Here is a 19,933-nt window from a genome sequence, read left to right as displayed (position 1 = left end):
TAATTGCATGTTATGTGAATTTCAACTTCAAACATACATGAGCACGCACACCTACAAATACAGCCTACAAGAGAATACAGAAAATGACAAAAGTAGTTGGGGAGAATGGGGAAACTAGGGGCGGTTGTCCTCTACATTTTAAACTTCATCATGTTGCTACATTGCTTTAATAATGTTTTCTTTCTTTTTTCTTTTATTGAGACAGTCCCTTCTCTGTCATCCAGTCCAGGCTGGAGTGCAGTGGTGCCAACTCGGCTCACTGAAACTTTTACCTCCCAGGCTCAAGTTATCCTCCCACCTCAGTCTCTTGAGTAGCTAGGACTACAGGCACACACACTACACCTGGCTAATTTTTAAATTTTTTGTAGAGATGGGGTTTCGCCATGTTGCCCAGATTGGTCTCCAATTCCTGGGCTCAGGCAATCCATCCACCACACCCTCCCAAAGTGCTTGGATTACAGATGTGGGCCATGATGCCTAGCTAATAATTTTATCAGTCTCAAGAAAAGAATCAATTTTCTATTTCTAGCTCGAAATAACACCAAAGATTTTTTAAAATAGAAATGCATTCCATGCATCGAACAAACAAATAAATGAACAAACAAAAACAGGGTCAAATTATTTGGCAAAATCACTCATCTAATCCAGTCTCCAGATTTAGACAAACTCAACATCATCCTAATGTCAAACTGGTTGTTAGTGTATACAATACTTGTATATACAATCATAGTACAAGGCCAGAGAAATGAGTTGTAGTGACAAACTTCCCAATACCATACCTCCATTATAAAACACCAAAAATGTTCTAACTTTAAGCATGATAAACATTACATACTTAAAATACATACTTAAGTAAAGCTAGTACCCCCCAAATGACACTATTAACATTTTCCAGGCCGGGTATGGTGGCTCGCACCTGTAGTCTCAGCACTTTGGGAGAGTGAAGTTGGCAGATCACCTGAGGCTGAGAGTTCGAGACCAGCCCAGCCAACATGGCTAAATCTGTCTCTAAAAAAAAAACAAAAAACAAAAAACAATTAGCCGGTTGTGGTGGCACACACCTGTAATCCCAGCTACTCGGGAGGCTGAGGCATGAGAATTGCTTGAACCCAGGAAGTGGAGGTTGCAATGAGTTGAGGTCACATCACTGCAGTACAGCCCAAGCAACAGAGTAAGCCTGTCTCAAAAGAAAAAAAAAAAAAATTCCCAAAGACTGAACTTTTATTTTACTTTATTTTATTTGAGACAGAGTCTTGATCTGTTGCCCAGGCTGGAGTGCAGTGGCGCGATCTCGGCTCACTGCAACCTCCGCTTCCTGGGTTCAAGCGATTTTCCTGCCTCAGCCTCCCAAGTAGCTGGGACTACAGGTGTGCATCACCATGCCCGGGCTAATTTTATATTTTTTTTCTTTTTTTTTTAATTAGATACTGGGTTTCACCATGTTGGCCAGGATGGTCTCGATCTCCTGACCTTGTGATCCGCCTGCCTTGGCCTCCCAAAGAGTTGGGATTACAGGTGTGAGCCACTGCACCCGGCCTGAACTTTTTTTTGACATGAACTAAAAATTGTAAATTAGGCTCTAATGTTAACTGAAAATAAAAAGAAACAAGTCTGTTGAATACCAAAATTTGAGAGCAACAAATGAAACACTGAATTATTCAAAAGACGCTTACAAAGTAAGTTAAGAAACTAAGACCAAGTTCAAATGAAAACTTAGAATAAGATTTATGATGTAGTAAAGTTAAAACTCTTCAGTCAAGTATCAGCTGCAAGATCTGGTCCCAACATACTCAAATTTAAAAATTCCAACCAAGCTCATTGTTCTCAGTTCACAGATCAGGTTTTCTGTCCTCTATTTTTCTCTCTCCTCACATCTAGAGTATCCTAAATTTCAACTTGAAGATTCCAGGTATCAGTCAGGGTTTTACAGAGAAACAGAATAAATCAGATGTGCATATATAAACACAGAAAGAGACTTAAGGAATTGGCCCAGGGGATTAAGGAGGCCTGGTAAATCCAAAATCTGCAGAGCAGGCTGGCAGAACTCCTTGCTCAGAGGTCAGTCTTTGTTCTATTAAAGGCCTTCTACTGATTGGATGAGGCCCACCCACAAGTGGAGGCTACTCACAATCTACCAATTTAAATGTTAATCTCATATAAAAAATACTTTCACAGAAACATCAAGAATATTTGATCAAATATCTAGGCACTGTGGCCCAGTTAAGTTGGCACATAAAATTAGCCATCACCCAACTCCACCCAGGCAGAAGTAATCTGTTCTTCCTTTGAAAACCACACAGCATTCTATCATTCTGTCTAGACTACCTTTCTAGAATTTAAAGATCTTCAGGAGAAAGATCTGTATCTAGATCATCTTTGCAACTCCCACAGAATCTAACACAGTGCTCTACATACAGCTGACATTTGAGTATTTCTTGAATAAATCACATAGTAGAAAAAGCTATTAAGTAAGCTACTTCCAAAAATACTTAACAGTGTTTAATATCAAGGGAATTGAATTAAGTTATAAAAGAAACTAACTTAGGATAAAATGAAAGAACGGTTGCTTAGAGTAAATAACAACTGACATTGACAGAATGGGAAAGTGGGAAAAACAAACCCAACTTCAGCATATTTAAAAAACAGTCTACATGCAAAAGTAGCAAACCAGGAAACAAAAAAGTTACAGTTACTATTTTTCTTCTCCTTCTGACATTTATACATAAGTACGGCTCTTGTCCATTTGGTGCCATACACAAACTCTTGCTGAAACTATCTGAGATCTCTTGGAATAAGGTATTATACATGGATTTAATACAACAAGGTTTAATTACTTAAATACTAAAAAGCACCATCTCTTCTATAACACAGTACTCTTTCCCAGGCCCTAAAGGTAAGAATGGTAGAAAGCTGACTCTGGGTTTTTTACTTAAGAGCAGAGCTTTACAAAAATAAGATTCGACAGTCCAGCTCTTGGAACCACATCACAGCCTGCTTCCACAAACTCTCACTTTCCGCACGTCTACACTCCTTCTCTGGCCTTCTTCACCTTTACCCACACTACTTGCTTCCTGTTAGCAAATATTACTGCACCAAATAAAAACATCTGTCCCTCAGCCTCCACCATCTCTTCCTGAACCCACTACGAACTTAACACCCCTAACAGAGGCTTTACTCCTACCCTGGTGTCTGCAATATTCTCAATCACCTTACAGATCACATGCCAAGCACTGGTGACCCAATGACAAAAAATTACCTCCACCTCCAGAGGTCATAATCCAGATGACGTTCCTCTCACCTTCTGCAACATATTCTCAAAATCAACTTCTTCGCACTTAACTCTAGAGGTTACATCATCTTCGACTGAAAAAACCCCAAAGCCATCTTGTTAAGAGCCCATCTTGTCCTTATAAAACCAAAAAGGTAATTTGAATATTTAGATAGGGATGTAATAACAAAACAATACTGGCTCCTTAGAAGGTTTATTACAAAGCAAAACACATTGACAAAGGATCTCTCTGTAACTGTACATAAGAGATAGCCTTAACATCTTCCTAGATAGCCTCTCCATGTGGCTAATTCTAACTCACCTGTCAGGCCCCAGCTGAAATGCTGTGTCCTCAAGAACTTTGTCTCCGTTGTTTTGTTTCTTAGCACAAAGCACAGTGTCTAGCGTATAGTTATGGCAGGAGCTGAGTAGTTCTCTTGAATGAAGAGCTTATTAAATAGTAAGTACAGAAAATTTAAGGGGGCAGAAAGGAAGCTTTTACATGCTTGGTGCTTAGGGTGAATATTACAGAGGAATCCAACAAGTGAGGGGCACTCTAGAAAGAGGTACAACATGTGCCCCCTGCCCCCTGAAAAGCATTAGGACAAGCAGGGCGACAGGGAGGGAAGACCTCTGTTAAATTTAGATTTTATCCAGAAAGAAATGTAGTCATTAAAAATTTTTTAGGAGGGACATCAGCTAGATCTGTGTTTCAGGGAAAAAACTACCACCAGCAGTGGCCATGTAAATACTGTAAGTAGTTTTTACAATTGAGAAATTATTGGAGGAGGCTAGATTCAAAGCAAGAAGCAATGATTTCCTAAATCATGGAGGGTGACAGTAAAGACTGAGAAAGGGGATGGGTATGAGGACAAGTCAGAAACAAGAGCTTGAGGATATATAAAGAAGAAAAAACACGAAGGATATAAGATTTTACACTGACTTAACATTTGGTGAGTACTTACCATACGCTAGACACTATAATATGTATTAATTTAGTTAACTCTCACAAGGATTCTGTATAGTACAAGTGGTTATTATTCTCATAAATAATAAAAAAAGATAAAACAATAGAGGGAAGATCAAAGAAAGCTTCTTTGGCAACATAAATATCTGAACTCAGATTTGGTGATGAATATGGGACAGGAGTAGGGTGAAGCCAGAAGGATGATCTGTATGTGTTCATGGAACAAAAAAGGAAAGGGAAGTAAAGGGCAGAAGGGGACGTGTGCTATGAAATAAAGCTGAATAAGCACCAAAGAGTGGGGTAAGGATTCCAGTTTTTCTAAGAACAGAAAACCACTAAAAGCAGAAAGCCACAGAAAGCAACTGGAGGCCAGGTGCGGTGGCTCGTGCCTGTAATCCCAGCACTTTGGGAGGCGGAGACGGGTGGATCACCTGAGCTCAGGAGTTCAAGACCAGCCTGGCCAACATGGTAAAAACAAAATTAGGCATGGTGGCAGGCGCCTGTAATCCCAGCTACTCAGGAGGCTGAGGCAGGAGAATCACTTGAACCCAGGAGGCGGAGGTTGCAGTGAGCCAAGATTGCATCATGGCACTCCAGCCTGGGCAACAAAAGTGAAACTTCGTCTCAAAAAAAAAAAAAAAAAAAAGGAGAGCAACTTGATTTTGTGTTTTGAAAAGATCACTTGTGCCAGAGGGTGGCCCATGCTATAGAAAGAGGGACAATGGTGGACCATCTAAGAGGTGAAGAAAACCTGGGCTGGGGAAGATGCAGAGAAGTAGCAGATGGAGTCAAAAGTATTTAGGAGGTAAAATCCAAAGAACTGAATGAATATAGAGTATGAGGCAAAGGGACAAATTTCAGGTGTCTGGTCTGGGCATTCACTGTTCACTTCAAGGTGTGATGTGAACTCTCCTTCGAAATCCTATCAAGTTCATAGCTTCAGTGCGCTTTCCCTAACCATGGGCATTCATTTATGTATCTCCTGGGTAGGAAGATGGCAAAGGGTGGCTATGGCTACCAAAAGTCTAGACTCTAAAAGAGTATCCTCTATGGAACTAGCACAGAGTTAATAAATAAATAATTTAAAAGGCATTACACCACACAGAAATTAATAAATAATGGCAATTAGGAGATTAACCTGTGCTCTATTTTGACTAACCAATTAGCCAAAGGAATGAATTCATGATCCCTTAAAACAGGGTATCTCCCCAATGTGCACTTAATAAGTAATCGTTCAGTGAGGACTCCTCACATACTAGTCAGTCTCACTGAGGAACTATGGATCGGGACATATATAGTCGGACAGTGGACAGTGACCTACATTGCTGTTAAAAGAGCATACACCCCAGCCAGGCGCAGTGGCTCATACCTGTAATCCCAGCACCTTGGGAGGCTGAGACATGTGGATCACACGAGGTCAGTAGTTCAAGACCAGCCTGGTCAACATGACGAAACCCCATCTCTACTAAAAATACAAAAATTACCCGGGTGTGGTGGTGGGCACCTGTAGTCCCAGCTACTTGGGAGGCTGAAGCAGGAGAATCACTTGAACCTGGGAGGCGGAGGTTGCAGTGAGCTGAGATCGCGCCATTGCGCTCCAGCCTGGGCAACAAGAACAAAACTCTGTCTCGATAACAAAACTAAACAAACAAACAAAACAAAAAAAGGGCATACGCCAGCTACCAAAAGCAGTCACTCTAGACTTCCGTTTATAAATTTCGGTAAAAACAAAAGGGCCACATGAGGACTAGCCAGACTGAAAGGAGATCAAGACTGACAATCAGAGCACACAGTACCCATGCAAACCAATTCAATACAGGAAAGAGAAAATTGTATTAAAATCTAACAAGAGCAGGCTGTGAAAGAAAAGAGAAGTAAATAGAAAACAAAAAGCCAATTTTGGTATTTTTATACATATCCTTATATATGCACTGCATACCTCTACAATAGTATGGAAAGAAACTGTACTTTTCACTGAGTATATTTTTGAAAATGTTTTTATCACATGCATTGATTCTCTACTTAAACACAAATATTTTAAAGAAACACACATCTCCACCATACCCACAACAACTCAATAGAAGCATCAAACAGAAGGGAAACTAGTGAATGCCAAATCAGTGAATCAGAAGACTGGTTTGAGGAACTCTCTCAGAATCTACAGCAGAAAGGGTTAAAAGCTGGAAAACAAAAATAAACAACAAGGAGCATAAATGTTTAAAATGGACTGTCAATAGGAGTTCCACAATGAGAAGCAATATCAAAGAAAAACAAGTTTTCCTGAGCTAAAGAAAGGCTTGATTCTTGGGATCGACATGCATTCCTTAAAAGACAGGAATGTTGGAAGAAAAAAGCCCTCCAAGAGTTCCAGTGGGAAGTGTGTGGGAAAGCCCACCAATAACTACATTCTTTATATACAAAAGAGAATCGGACTGGTATCTAACATTTCACATGGAGCAGTAAATGCAAGCAGACAATGGACAATGTGGAAGATACCAGGTAATGCAAAATATTAACACAGAGAGAACAAAAGGGATATTAGCAGACATACAGCTCAGAATAACAATCCATAGAAAGTTTCTTTGTTGTAAAAAAAAAAAAAAAACCAGACAAACAAATTTAATAGTGTTGAGTTGTAAAACAAGAACTCAGGGCCAGGACCGGTGACTCATGCCTGTAATCCCAGCACTTTGGGAAATCGAGGCGGGAGGATCACTTGAGGTCAGTTAGAGACCAGCCTGGCCAACTTAGTGAAACCCCATCTCTACTAAAAAAATACAAAAATTAGCTGGGTGTTGTGGCACACGCCTGTAATCCCAGCTATTTGGGAGGCTGAGGCAGGAGAATCACTTGAACCTGGGAGGCGGAGGTTGAAGTGAGCTGAGATCATGCCACTGCACTCCAGCCTGGGTGACAGAGCAAGACTCTGTGTCAAAAAAGAAAAAAAAAAAAAAAAGGAAAAAAACTCAGTTTTATCTAAGTCAACACTGTAAATAAAGCTGCTCTTAAGGGGTAATTTAAACCCCAAATTAGATAAAACCTGGAAAATGGGACAAAGGGAGAAAAGTAAAAAGATACGTTAAAACTTTTATCTTAGGCATAGCGAAGGTAGCTTGTATTGATTTGGGTCTTGGAAAATTAAAAACATCTGTGAACCCTCTTCCCAAATGTTTCCGTATGTAAATAAAAATAGCTTATAACTTCAGGGGATCGAGACTCCCTGAAATCTACCATGAACTCCATGTAATGAATCTATTATAGATAATGGCTAATTACTCCAACTGATAATTGATACAGAGAAATACAGTAGTTTGAAATTTAAGGTTTCTAAAAATGCAAGAAAGTTTTAATATTAGAAAATCAATTTAATAAGTATAATTTACATATTAAAAGCAAAGGAAAGGCTGGCAGCAGTGGCTCATGCCTGTAATTCCAGCACTTTGGGCGGCCAAGGTAGGCGGATCACCTGAGGTCAGGAGTTGGAGATCAGCCTGGTCAACATGATGAAACCCCGTCTCTATTCAAAATACAAAAATTAGCTGGCATGGTGGTGCATGCCTGTCATCCCAGCTACTCAGGAGGCTGAGGCAGGAGAATCACTTGAACCCAGGAGGCAGAGGCTGCAGTCAGCCAAGATTGCGCCATTGCACTCCAGCCTGAGTGACAATTGTAAAACTCCGTCCAGCAAAGGGAAGTCTAGAAAAGAAAGCAGATCAGGCCGGGCGCGGTGGCTCAAGCCTGTAATCCCAGCACTTTGGGAGGCCGAGACGGGCGGATCACGAGTTCAGGAGATCGAGACCATCCTGGCTAACACGGTGAAACCCCGTCTCTACTAAAATACAAAAAAAAATTAGCCGGGCGAGGTGGCGGGCGCCTGTACTCCCAGCTACTCGGGAGGCTGAGGCAGGAGAATGGCGTGAACCCGGGAGGCGGGGCTTGCAGTGAGCTGAGATCCGGCCACTGCACTCCAGCCTGGGCAACAGAGCTAGACTCCGTCTCAAAAAAAAAAAAAAAGAAAAGAAAGCAGATCAGAGGTTGCCTAGGACTAGGGGTCGTAGGCAGCTACTGACTAACGTCCACAAAAAAGCTTCTCGAGTTGATGGAATTGTTAGAAAAGTGGACTGTGGTGATAGATACACAACTTTCATTATACTGCACACTTACAGTGGGTGAATTTTATAGTATGTAACTTATACCCAATAAAGTTAAAAGTTAACAGGTTAAACTTATACCCCAAAACTTATACCCTTCATCCCAATTACTATAATCTTCTAGTTTCCATTGTGCCTGTTGATATCAACTCCTGAGCCTTTTAGGAGTTTAGGGTGAAAGTCAAGTTACATCTTGGCTTTTCCCACTGCCTACTTAGGTTGCCGCTCTCAACTTTGCTAAGTCATTTAAAGTCATGTATTTGCTTTTCAGTCTTCCACACTGTGTTGATGGCTGTCTCCTTTCCAAATCTACTTTGTCCTCTATGGGTTTACGTATTTTTTTAAAAGTCCCTCTCATGTAGTTTTGATAGGATTTATCAACAGGAAGGAAAAGTAAAAGCATGTCAAGTTTGCTATATTTACCCAATGGTTTAAATTTAATGTTGACTTTCTAAGCTGCTTTCAGTTGGGCATTCTTCCTTATGGCTGTTTTTTGTTTTGTTTTTTTTTTTTTTTTGAGACGGAGTCTCGCTCTGTCGCCGGGCTGGAGTGCAGTGGCCGGATCTCAGCTCACTGCAAGCTCCACCTCCCGGGTTTTTACGCCATTCTCCTGGCTCAGCCTCCCGAGTAGCTGGGACTACAGGCGCCCGCCACCTCGCCCGGCTAGTTTTTTGTAATTTTTAGTAGAGATGGGGTTTTGCCGTGTTAGCCAGGATGGTCTCGAACTCCTGACCTCGTGATCCACCCGTCTCAGCCTCCCAAAGTGCTGGGATTACAGGCTTGAGCCACCGCGCCCGGCCTCCTTATGGCTATTTTTATATTTTAATCTCCAAATGATAAAACCAAGAGTCAGATATGAAAATATGACATAAGAGTGAAAAAGCAGGGGGGAGGATAAACGCATCCATGAGGAATTAAAAAACAACAGCAACAAGGCTAGAGGATGGAAGACAAGATAGAAATCAATCTGAGACAGAACTAGAAAGAGGTGGGGGAGAGGGGAGGAAGGGAGTGTCGGAGGTAGAGAGAACGAATGGGTTTCTTAGATTTAAAGAGTTTTTCTTAGATTTAAAGACTCTTCAGATTCACAAGGTCCACAGAGAAACACTCAGAGGAAAAACCAAACCAAACAAAAAACAAACAAACAACAACAACAACAACAAACCAGTGTGGTCACATTTGTGAATTCCAGGAACAGAGAATTCGAAATAAAAGCTTCCAGAGAGAAAAGTGACTGAGAATCAGACTGGCACCACCAACCCCAGTATATCAGAAGAACAAAAAGCAGTAACTTCGAAGTTCTATAGAAAAAAGACTCTTAATTTGGAAATATATAGCCAACCAACCAGTCAAGCAATCAAGAAAACATAGGTTCACTAAGAAGATTTGTCACCTACCTTTTCCATGTATTTTATTTTTTAATTACAAAGATCCACTCAAGTAAAATTGGGAGGAGTGGAAAGAATCAACTGAGAGGTACATACTGGAAACAAGAAACAGGAATCTGAGGATCTCTGAATAGACGAGTGAGAGATAATGGACCATGGTAGTAGGGGTGGTCAGAGGTCAAATTCTGCACCTAGTTTGAAAGCAGAGCTGATAGGTTAGGATCACATGAGGTGAGGGAGAGAGGGAGGAATTAAGGATGGCTCCAAGGTGTTTGGTCTTACCAACTAGAATAGAGCTGTCAATTGATTAGATGGGAAAGGCTGATGGAGGAACAGGTTTAGGGCATGCTGAATTGAGATTCTAAGCAGACATCGCTACAAGTAGAGATGTTAAAGAGGCAATGTGATATACAAGTCAGGAGTTAGAGGAGAAATCCAGGCTAGAGATAGGAGTCAGTGATATACAGGTAGTATTTAAAACCAGGAACTAGATGGATGAGATCATCAAAAGAATGCAGATGACTAAACAAATGCTAACAGACAGAGAGAGAAAAGGGGAGGTAACTGAGCCCTGGAGCTCTCCAACATTTGGCGGCTTCCGAGTTGAATCAACACAACATAGGAAATTGAGAGGTAACCAGTGAGATATGAGGAAAAAAATGGCATACGATCAAGTGAAGAAAATGCTTCACAGAGCACAGAGCAATTGTGCCATGTAATGCTGACTGGTGAAGTAGAATGAGACCAAGAACTGACTACTGGATTTGGCAACATGGAAGCCTTTGGTAACTCTGATAAGAAAACTTCATATGTAGGAATAAAAACCTTAGTAAAGAGGGCTCAGAAATGAATGAACACCAGTGGTGTAGACAACTTCAAGGAGTTTTGTTATAAAGGGAAGGATAGAAATGGGGCAATTGTTAGAAAAGAGGAAATGCAGTTCAAGTACAGTGGAGTTTTTTTGGTTGTTCTTAAGATAGAAGAAATAATCGCCTGTCTGTAAGCAGACAGAAAGATGCGTTAGGGAAGGAAAAACTGAGGAGAGTAGAGAACTACTGGAGCAATGACCTTGACTCACCAAGAGGGGACAAATACTGCACAAGCGGAAGGGTGGTCTTAGACAGAAGTAAGAACAGTTTATCCATATTTATCAGAAAAAAAAAATAGAAGTTTGGGGGACGGATGCAGGTAATTGGGTATATGAGGGGTAAGTTTATCAAAATTATCTTTCGTTTGCTGTTCTTTTCTCAGTTAACTATTAGAGAAAGCACGGTTAAAGGGCTGAAAGTGAAGATGGGGGAGGAAGTGTTGGAGGCTTGAGGAAAATGAATGGAACAGCCATGTAGAAAAGTGAAATGGATTATGGAAGTATAGTGTGACTGCTAGGAAGTGACCATGACTGCTGAGGCTAGCGAACATAAATTTAGAGTGAGGCTGGTCAGCACATCTGTGCTGATATAATCAGGGTTGTGATTTCTTGTATAAGACAGCAAGAGGGGAATAGGGTAGGGGCTGTGGGTATGTGTACTGACTGTCACGGTGGCTCGTGGAGTTGAAGCAGGATAAAGAGGGAAGTAAAGTTATGAGGGGAATGACAGGACAGTGAAAGGCAGTAAGATGATGGTACACTACAGTAGGTGTGAATGACTGACAGAGTTGGGCTACTAGAGAGACTGAGCACCTAGACAGAGAGGGAGATGGTGGTGGGAAATAACACAGGACAGCTATTCTCTATTAAGCACCAACATTAAACTAGTTACTTCTTTTACATCACCTCATTTAATTATCAGAAGGACTCTTGAAAGATGGGCATTATTATCCATTCCTATTGAAAAGATGAAGAAGTCAAAGCTAAGGTTAAATAACTTGTCCAAGACTAAAAAGCTGCTAAGTATTCCAACTGGCATTTTGGGTCACATTTTCTTTCAGAAACAAACAAACAAAAAACCCTACCAAACTAGAATAAGGCCCTTGGGAATAAATTATTTTATAGACCAACTCACACTTTGTCCACTAAAAAATCTGCTGGACACTGTGGCTCAAATCTGTAATCCCAGCACTTTGGGAGGCCGAGGCAGGCAGATCACTTGAGCCCAGGAGTTAGAGACCGACCTGGGCAACATGGCAAAACTCTGTATATACCAAAAATAGAAAATTAGCTGGGTGTGGTGGTGTGTGCCTGTAGTCCCAACTACTTGGGAGGCTGAGGCAGGAGGATTACCTGAGCCCAGGGAGGTCAAGACTACAGTGAGCTGTGATTGTGCCACTGCACGCCAGCCTGGGCGACAGAGTGAGACTCTTGTCTCAAAACAACAACAACAAAATTTACTTCAGTGATATCCAGTTTTTAAAACAGCTAATTAATATACAGCATCATGAGAGAAAGGCAAATTGTTTCTATAGCAAGCATCTTCTAGCATGGAGTAATTAAATTCAAGTTAAACTATCTGTAGTTATTGCTATTATTACTGTGGCACTGAGTTAAATACAAAACTCTTGCTATGTATCATGCACAGATAAGATTTCTTTTTTCTTTCTACCTCCTTCCTTCTACTATTTTTTTCTTCAGTTTTATGCTGTTTTCTCTACTCCCGACTTAGAAAGTCATGGCTTACCTTACTTACCCCTACTAGAAAATGAACAGTTTTTGACACCTGACTTCAGACTCCCAGAATTACCAAGTATTTCTGTGGACAATGTAACAATAATAAACTGTTTCCAAGGTTCCAAGTTCTGGCAACATCACTAAATAGGGCAACAAAAAGAAACCAAGGCTTGAAGTTTCACTAGATCTTTGTCATTTTAGGTAGTAATTTTGTGAATTGCTACATTTAGATCCCCAATAATGCAAGAAATCAAATAAAGCACCCCACAGGTATTTTATCCATCACACAGAGTTCTTCCACTCTCTTCAATAAGGTCACAGTTTATGACTACGTGACTAACATCAAAAAGTAGATAAATTATGCCAGTGAGCCAGACTTAGCAGATGATTAAAGAAATCTGTTAACAATTTACTTGTTCTTATATCCTTCCACTAATCTCTTGATTTTAAGGACAACTTATTTTAAAGGCAAGTGGCTTATATAATCATTCTTCACAAAGTCTCTTTTCACAATGCAGTAGCAACCTGGTTTTCATTTGAATGATTATCCAGGTAAGCTAACTAAATATAAGAATTTATTTTTGATAAGAGTTTCACTCATTTTAGCCTATTTAGGCATCCTATTCACTTACGGACACAGGTGCAAACACAACTGTAACTATTCCATAAAACATTCATACATGTCACCACTGTGTAATTTCCTCCTACATCCTGAATGGAGGCTTCCTTTAAACTTTAAATGAAAATTATAATTGAGCTTGAGTCAGAAAGAGTTTACCTCCCCAATAATGTTAATTATGTCACTAGATTTCATCCTCTTGTATCCCTGCTCACTGAAATTCTTCAAGATTTCTTTAATGTGAGGGAGGATATTTTAATTTTATAGGGAAATGCAATTGTTAACATGGAAAAGCATTATTTGGAGGTATCCCCAAGACACTTCTACAAGAACAATAAGCTAAAATGCTAAATCATTTCCATTTACTCACTCATTAACTAAACATCCTTTCATCCCAGGAGCTCAGAGTCTGGAGGTGAGGGGGAACGTGAAGACAGACAATAAACACATAGGCAAATAAGCAAAGAAGATTAAGTGTAAGTCATGATCAGTGCTGAGAAGAAAATAAATTCAGAGCTGTGACATAGACTACAAACTGCAACAAATGGCAGAAACAAACTGCAACACAGATCATCTATAAACATACTTAGCAGATTGACATCAAAGCCTTTCTAGGTTGCCTTTATGACTTCTTGACATATGCTTAGGTTCCAAGGATCAAAGCCCCTCAAACTTACCTGTTTCACTTGCTAGAACTAAAGCTAGTCTGTGACATCTCTAGCAGAAAATAAAGCACATCACCCATTTCACAGCACCTCTGCAATTAGGCTTTTGATTACATGGTGCGATAACTTATCCACACTGAAACATTTTCAAGAGAGAAACAGATTATTATTATTATTATTGTGTGTGTGTGTGCATGTGTGTGTTTTAAGACACAGTCTCGCTGTGTTGCCTAGGCTAGAGTACAGTGACGCGACCTTGGCTCACTCTAACCTCCTCCGCCTTTCGAGTTCAAGTGATTCTCCTGCCTCAGCCTCTCAAGTAGATGGGATTACAGATGCACCAGCATGCCTGGCTAATTTTTGTATTTTTAGTAGAGACGGGGTTTCGCCATGTTGGCTAGATTGGTCTCGAACTTCTGACTTCAGGGGATTTGCCTGCCTCAGCCTCCGGAAGTGCTGGGATTACAGGCTACTGTTACTTTGTAAGACAAGGTTTTGTTCTATGTCTCAGGCTGGAGTGCAGTGGCATGATCACAGCTCCTCTTGGGCTCAAGCAATCCCCCCTGCCTCAGCCTCCCAAGTGGTCGAGACGACAGGCATGCATGCCACCATGCTTGGCTAATTTACTTTTTATAATTTTTTGTAGAAATGGAGTCTCCCTATATTGCTGAGGCTGGTTTTGAACTCCTAGGCTCAAGCAATACTCCGGCCTCGACCTTTTGGAAATGTTGTTGGGATTACAGGCCTGAGTCACCCTGCCTAGCTGGGATGTTTTTAATAATTATGCCAGAACAGGCACAAACAAGGACTTTCCACCAGGGCATACTAGGCCATATGGTCACCCTAATTATATACGACATCAAATGTAAATAGTCCAAACTTTCAAGAGTAGTTCATAGTTCCAGATACATTTAAATTATAATATCCAAGCCCTACATTATAATATGGACCGTATAAACCAAGTGAATCCCTTACTAAATGTAAAGCTCTGAACATCTCACATTGTACACAAAATCAATTTCAGATGCATTATAAACCTCAATGTGAAAAAGCAAAGCACAAAAAGGTTTAAAGATAATCAAAGTATCTCCATGATGTTTAAAAAAAAAAAAACACTAGCCATAAAAAATTGATGAACATGTTTACATTAAAACGAAGAACTTCTGTTCATTAAAAGAAACTACTAAGTGGGAAAAAAAGTTTGCAATATATACATCCAACAAAGGATATATATTCAGAATACAAAACTCTAGAAAAAGACGTGTTTCAATTTAAAAAAGGCAAAAGATTTCAAAGACACTTCATGAAAAATGAAATCCAAAGACCCAGATATGAAAAGGTGCCTCATTTAGTGATGAGGGAAATGATTAAAACTAAATACAACTATATACCCACCAGGATTGGCTAGAATTGAAATATATGATACTAAGTATGGTTGTTGGTAAGGGATATGAAACAAGAACTCTTACATACTAATAAATGAACTAAAAACCAGTAAACAACTACTTTGGAAAACTACTTGGCATTACCTGATAAAGACAAACATTCCCCATGTTCTTGCAATTCAAGTTCTAAGTATATAACCTCAAGAAAACTACATAAACATGCATCAGTGCACTTAAACAGAAATGTTCATAAAAGCACTGTTTATAATAGCCCCAAACTGCAAACAATCTAAATGCAATACCCAAAACAATGGCAGAAGGAATAAACTTGTGTTATAGTCATGATGGAATACTATGAAACAATAAAAGCTAAAAATAAAATATATACAAGATAATCTTATTTACATAAAGTTAAAAAATGGGCAAAATTAAACTCTATTTAGAGATGTAAACTTACATGGTAAAACTATAAATGTCAGAAAAACATTTATATCTAGCTTAAATTAAGATGGTGATAGTTGTGATGGAAAAATATAGGTGGTGCGAGGCTTCTGGGATGCTGGCAATGTCTGTCTTGCCCTGGGTGATAGTTACAAAGATGTTTGTTTAAAAATATTTCATTTTTATTTTATGTATCTTTTCAGCCTGTGTAGTTAGGTTTCACAATAACACTCTCCGTGATAAATTTAAAAAAAAAAAAAAGTTCAAAAAAGAATTCTAAGAATGTTACTCAAAGAGATTAACTCTTAATCCATAGTTTAAAAAGAGGAACAGGGATCTCTACATCCAAATACACGCTGTATTATAAATTATACGAATAAACTTTTGGCTTTAGGCTGGGTGCAGTGCCTCACGGCTATAATCCCAACACTTTGGGAGCCAAGGTGGGTGGATCATTTCAGGTCAGCAGTTTGAGACCAGCCTGGCCAACATGGTGAAACCCCATCTCTACTAAAAATACAAAAATTAGCCAGCTGTGGTGGGCGCCTATAGTCCCAGCTACTTGGGAGGCTGTGGCAGGAGAATTGCTTGAACCCTGGAGGTGGAGGCTGCAGTGAACCGAGATCGTGCCACTGCATTCCAGCCTGGGCAAGAGCAAGACTCTGCCTCAAAACGACGACGACGACGACAACAACAACAACAACAACAAAAAACACAAACAAAACAAAACAAATGAAAACACCTTTGGCTTTACTATTTTAGACTACCATTCTTCATTCAAATTTTGAAATGGAAGGTGAAATTTTCTGATATCGAATTACTCGACCAGTCATGTAAATTTTAAATTTTTAAGACTGAACTCCTCGCTTCTAATCTTGAAATCTGTAATAAGTGTCCAGTATTGACTAGACAGTTATAATGTAGTTTTTGACTAGATAATATGTAGAATAATATATAAAGGTTGGATAATGTCAGTTTTTGCAAGCATAATCAAATTCCCCAAACCTGTTACATGTTTAACTCATGTTGCTTAAGAAAAAGCAGCTGGGTACAGTGGCTCATGCCTGTAATCCCAGCATTTTGGGAGGCCGAGGCAGGGGGATCACTTGAGGTCAAAAATTCAAGACCAGCCTCGCCAATATGGTGAAAGCCTGTCTCAACTAAAAAATACAAAAATTAGCCAGGCGTGATGGCACGCACCAGTAATCCCAGCTACTCAGGAGGCTGAGGCAGGAGAATTGCTTGAACTTGGGAGGTAGAGGTTACAGGGAGCCAGGATTGCACCACTGCACTGTGGCCTGGGCAACAGAGTGAGACTCCATCTCAAAAAAAAAAAAAAAAAAAAAAAAAAGCATATAATGATGTGGAATGAAATATCAAAGGCATGAATACAAACGTAAATTCAATGATTAAAAATTTTTTTTCACTGCTATATTCAAATATGTATCAAGTCATGACACGAAGAACAAATTTGTATTTTATGTCATATGAATTTAACTATTACAGATTAATGAAATACTGACTCCAAAAGCTGCTGAAAAGTTTTTAAAATGTGGGTTGTTAAAATGTAGACTTTTGGGGTTCCTGCATAAAAGGATATGTTCATAGTTTTTAAAAAATAACAAAAATACTCTAAAAATTTTCAAATGTATGTTTTTTTTCTTTGTGAGGAATAAAGGTAACACAGCCAACTTATTGAGTCACTAAGCTGGCAAGACACCTTTCAATTCAGATTAGGTAAAGCAATACTTTAAAAAATGTATTAAACCACTTTAATGAGAAATTATTTTCAACCCATATCTGGCTCTCACCCAGCACTTTTCATAATTTCATAAAGACAGGCTTTTTTTTTTTATAATTGCATAAAGCCAGAAAAACACTATACAGCTAAATAACTATTATATAAAAAATATAAAAATAAATTCAAAATAAGGCCAAGCAAAAACTAAGTTACTTAAGAAACATCACTGGGAAAGTCTTAAACACCAAGTACCATCATGCATCCTATAGTGGATTTCTAAAAAGACACTGAAGCGCTAAGTCTACAGGTGTTTTTATGAGGTAATGTGTCATAATACAATGTTTCACAAGGTAAAGAGGGAAATGTGGGGGTACTCCCTGGTTTTTCATACTACTTTTAAAATTAGACTTGGTGATTTTAAAAAGTGTATAATTCAATGATCTTCAGCAAATTTGCAGAGCTGTGAAACTATCACCATCTTGTACTACTCCTTTATGGTGTACAGTTCTAAAACATCAAAAGGTTCCCTACTCAGGTATAAGATTTGTCCCAACGCCAGGGCTAGTAAAAAGATTTACCTGAGGCTGGGTACGGTGGCTCACGCCTGTAATCCCAGCACTTTGGGAGGCTGAGGCGGGTGGATCACCGGAGGTCAGGAGTTCGAGACCAGCCTGGCCAACATGATGAAACCCTGTCTCTACTAAAAATACCAAATTAGCCGGGCGTGGTGGCGGGCCCCTATAATCCCAGGTACTTGGGATGCTGAGGCAGGAGAATCACTTGAACCCGGGAGGCGGAGATTGCAGTGAGCTGAGATTATGCCATTGCATGATCTAAAGAGCTAAACTCCATCTCAGAAAAATAAATAAATAAAGGATTTACCAGAGCATCCAACAAGTATTATTAAATACTTGATCCCGTGAAACCACTTCCCTATCAGTTAACGATTTTTAAAAGTTTAGAGATTTCAAAAATCTTCTTTATCCTTGGACCAAACCTACCCAGAGAGTCCCTAACCATGCTATGCAGCTCCCACCTCTACCAGAAGTGCTGGGAAAATCACCTAGGTTATCTAGCTTCCCCCAAAGTATTTTACACTGTTGTGAGATTTCCTTTAAGATTCAGGAGCTAGTTTATTTACTTTCTGGTTTCCTGGCAGAGCAAAGGCCCTGCACGTGTGAACGGAAACAAAACCCACACAGACTCTAGCGATGCCAAATATTAATACTATGGGTAGGGGCACCTTCTTTCTCGGCCGAATTCCTTTTCCCAGAGAGCCTCCAGAGGGATCAGTCAACGCCCACTGAGCCTGGATCAAAGGTCAAGCTTGCCTGGTCAAGAAGGATCCTGGATCAAGCTTGAACCCGTTTCCAGAAACAGGGCAGTCGGGGCAGCAGAAAGCATTTTTACCACGCGCCCTAATGAGATGGTTGCACAACAGGCTTTGAGGATTCCGGTTTAACAGGTAAATACCAACAGAGAATGAGCCGAGGGAGATGGGATCTGCTCCACGGCATCGATGGCATTTCGAGAATGTCTGCGTCGCAGAGCAAACCCAAAGTTTTAGCACATTACTCAGAGTTCACCAGAGGAAGATTGCCACGAATTGAAATGAACAAAGTGAGAAAATGGGTGCTGTGTAGTCAATGCATCCGCGATGAACTCAAGCTGGGCGGAAAAATTCTTTGAATACTCCGGCTTTGTTTTGTGCTAAGACGACAGAAGCCCCGAATTTCGGAGTTGGAAGACGCGTTTCTCCGTGTTCTCCAGCCCGTTCTCGGACTTCAGGGCCGCCCGCCCGCCGCGCACTCAGTCCCGTAGTTCCCTGGGCTTCAGGCGCGGACCTTCCAGGGGGGCGGAAGCCAGGGAGCCGCGGGGAGGCCGCGGTCCGGCCCGCGACGCCGGGGCCCGGAGAAGGGAGGGGAGAGGGGAAAGGCCTGCCGGAGCTCGACGGAGGGAGGGAAGGGAACGAGGAGGCCACGGGCCGGAGCGGGGAGCAGCCCCGAGCGGCGCCCGGCCCGGCCCCCACCCCGAGGCCCGGTCCCGCGTACCTTTGGCAAGGGCTACGGTGGAGTTTTCGGTGTCGATGGTGTAGAGGATGCCCTCGTAGCGGATCTCCGCCTTGGAGATGAGGCTGATCTTGCTGCCGATGTAAGGGGTGCCCCCGCTCATGGCGCCGCCGCCGCCGCTCCCGGCTGCTCGCAGAGAGGCAGATCCCACGCCGCTGTCGCCCGCTCCGCACGCCCGCTAGCTCCGTCGACACCTACAGCAGCCGCTTCAGACCCAACATGGCGGCGGCGCCGGGTCCGCTACCCTCCCCCAGCCTCCCGCCCTCAAGCCGCGGCGCGGCGGCGGCGGCAGCGGCAGCGGCGGCGGCGCGGGGCATGCTGGGAGGGCTAGGCCGCGCTGTCGCGAGACTTGGCCGACGGCTGGCGGCTCTCGGTTCCTGGCTCCCGGCTCCTTCGCGGCCTCGGGAGTCCCGGCAGCGCCTATTGGCTTGGGCTACGGCGGTGGTCCTGGGGCCGCGTGAGAGGAACTTCGGGGACCGGCTGAGTGCCTCGTGGCACCGCTTGCTGCGGGCTGGAGAGGAGGCGCGCGGCCCTCCTTTTGACTCAGGCCTTGGCCGCCTTGTCGTGGGTCCTGTGTCTTTGCCGACGCGGGGCCCTCCGCCTGGAGCGCTGCCCACCCGCCTCCGAGTTGTGG

At 41.5% G+C, this 19,933-nt stretch overlaps 1 protein-coding gene across 4 annotated transcripts in view; it reads right to left on the bottom strand.

Moving 5' to 3' along the window:
* The window catches only part of LOC105495572 (LSM14A mRNA processing body assembly factor), a 60,233-nt gene extending 40,682 nt beyond the window's left edge, over positions 1–19,551 (bottom strand). For 2 of the 4 annotated variants that reach the window (XM_011765296.3, XM_071086221.1), the window contains exon 1: positions 19,282–19,551. In XM_011765296.3, the coding sequence (XP_011763598.1) occupies positions 19,282–19,402 (121 nt within the window). In that variant the 5' untranslated portion in view covers positions 19,403–19,551. The remainder of the gene's footprint in view (positions 1–19,281) is intronic. The other 2 variants (XM_011765295.3, XM_071086220.1) reach the window with 1 other exon arrangement.
* Between the last annotated feature and the right edge of the window lie 382 nt (positions 19,552–19,933).

The sequence above is a fragment of the Macaca nemestrina genome, chromosome 20 (assembly GCF_043159975.1).
Source record: "Macaca nemestrina isolate mMacNem1 chromosome 20, mMacNem.hap1, whole genome shotgun sequence".
NCBI classification, from domain to species: Eukaryota; Metazoa; Chordata; class Mammalia; order Primates; family Cercopithecidae; genus Macaca; species Macaca nemestrina.
The sequence above is the reverse complement of the archived record's forward strand: the minus strand, read 5'-3'. Positions and strand labels throughout refer to the sequence as shown.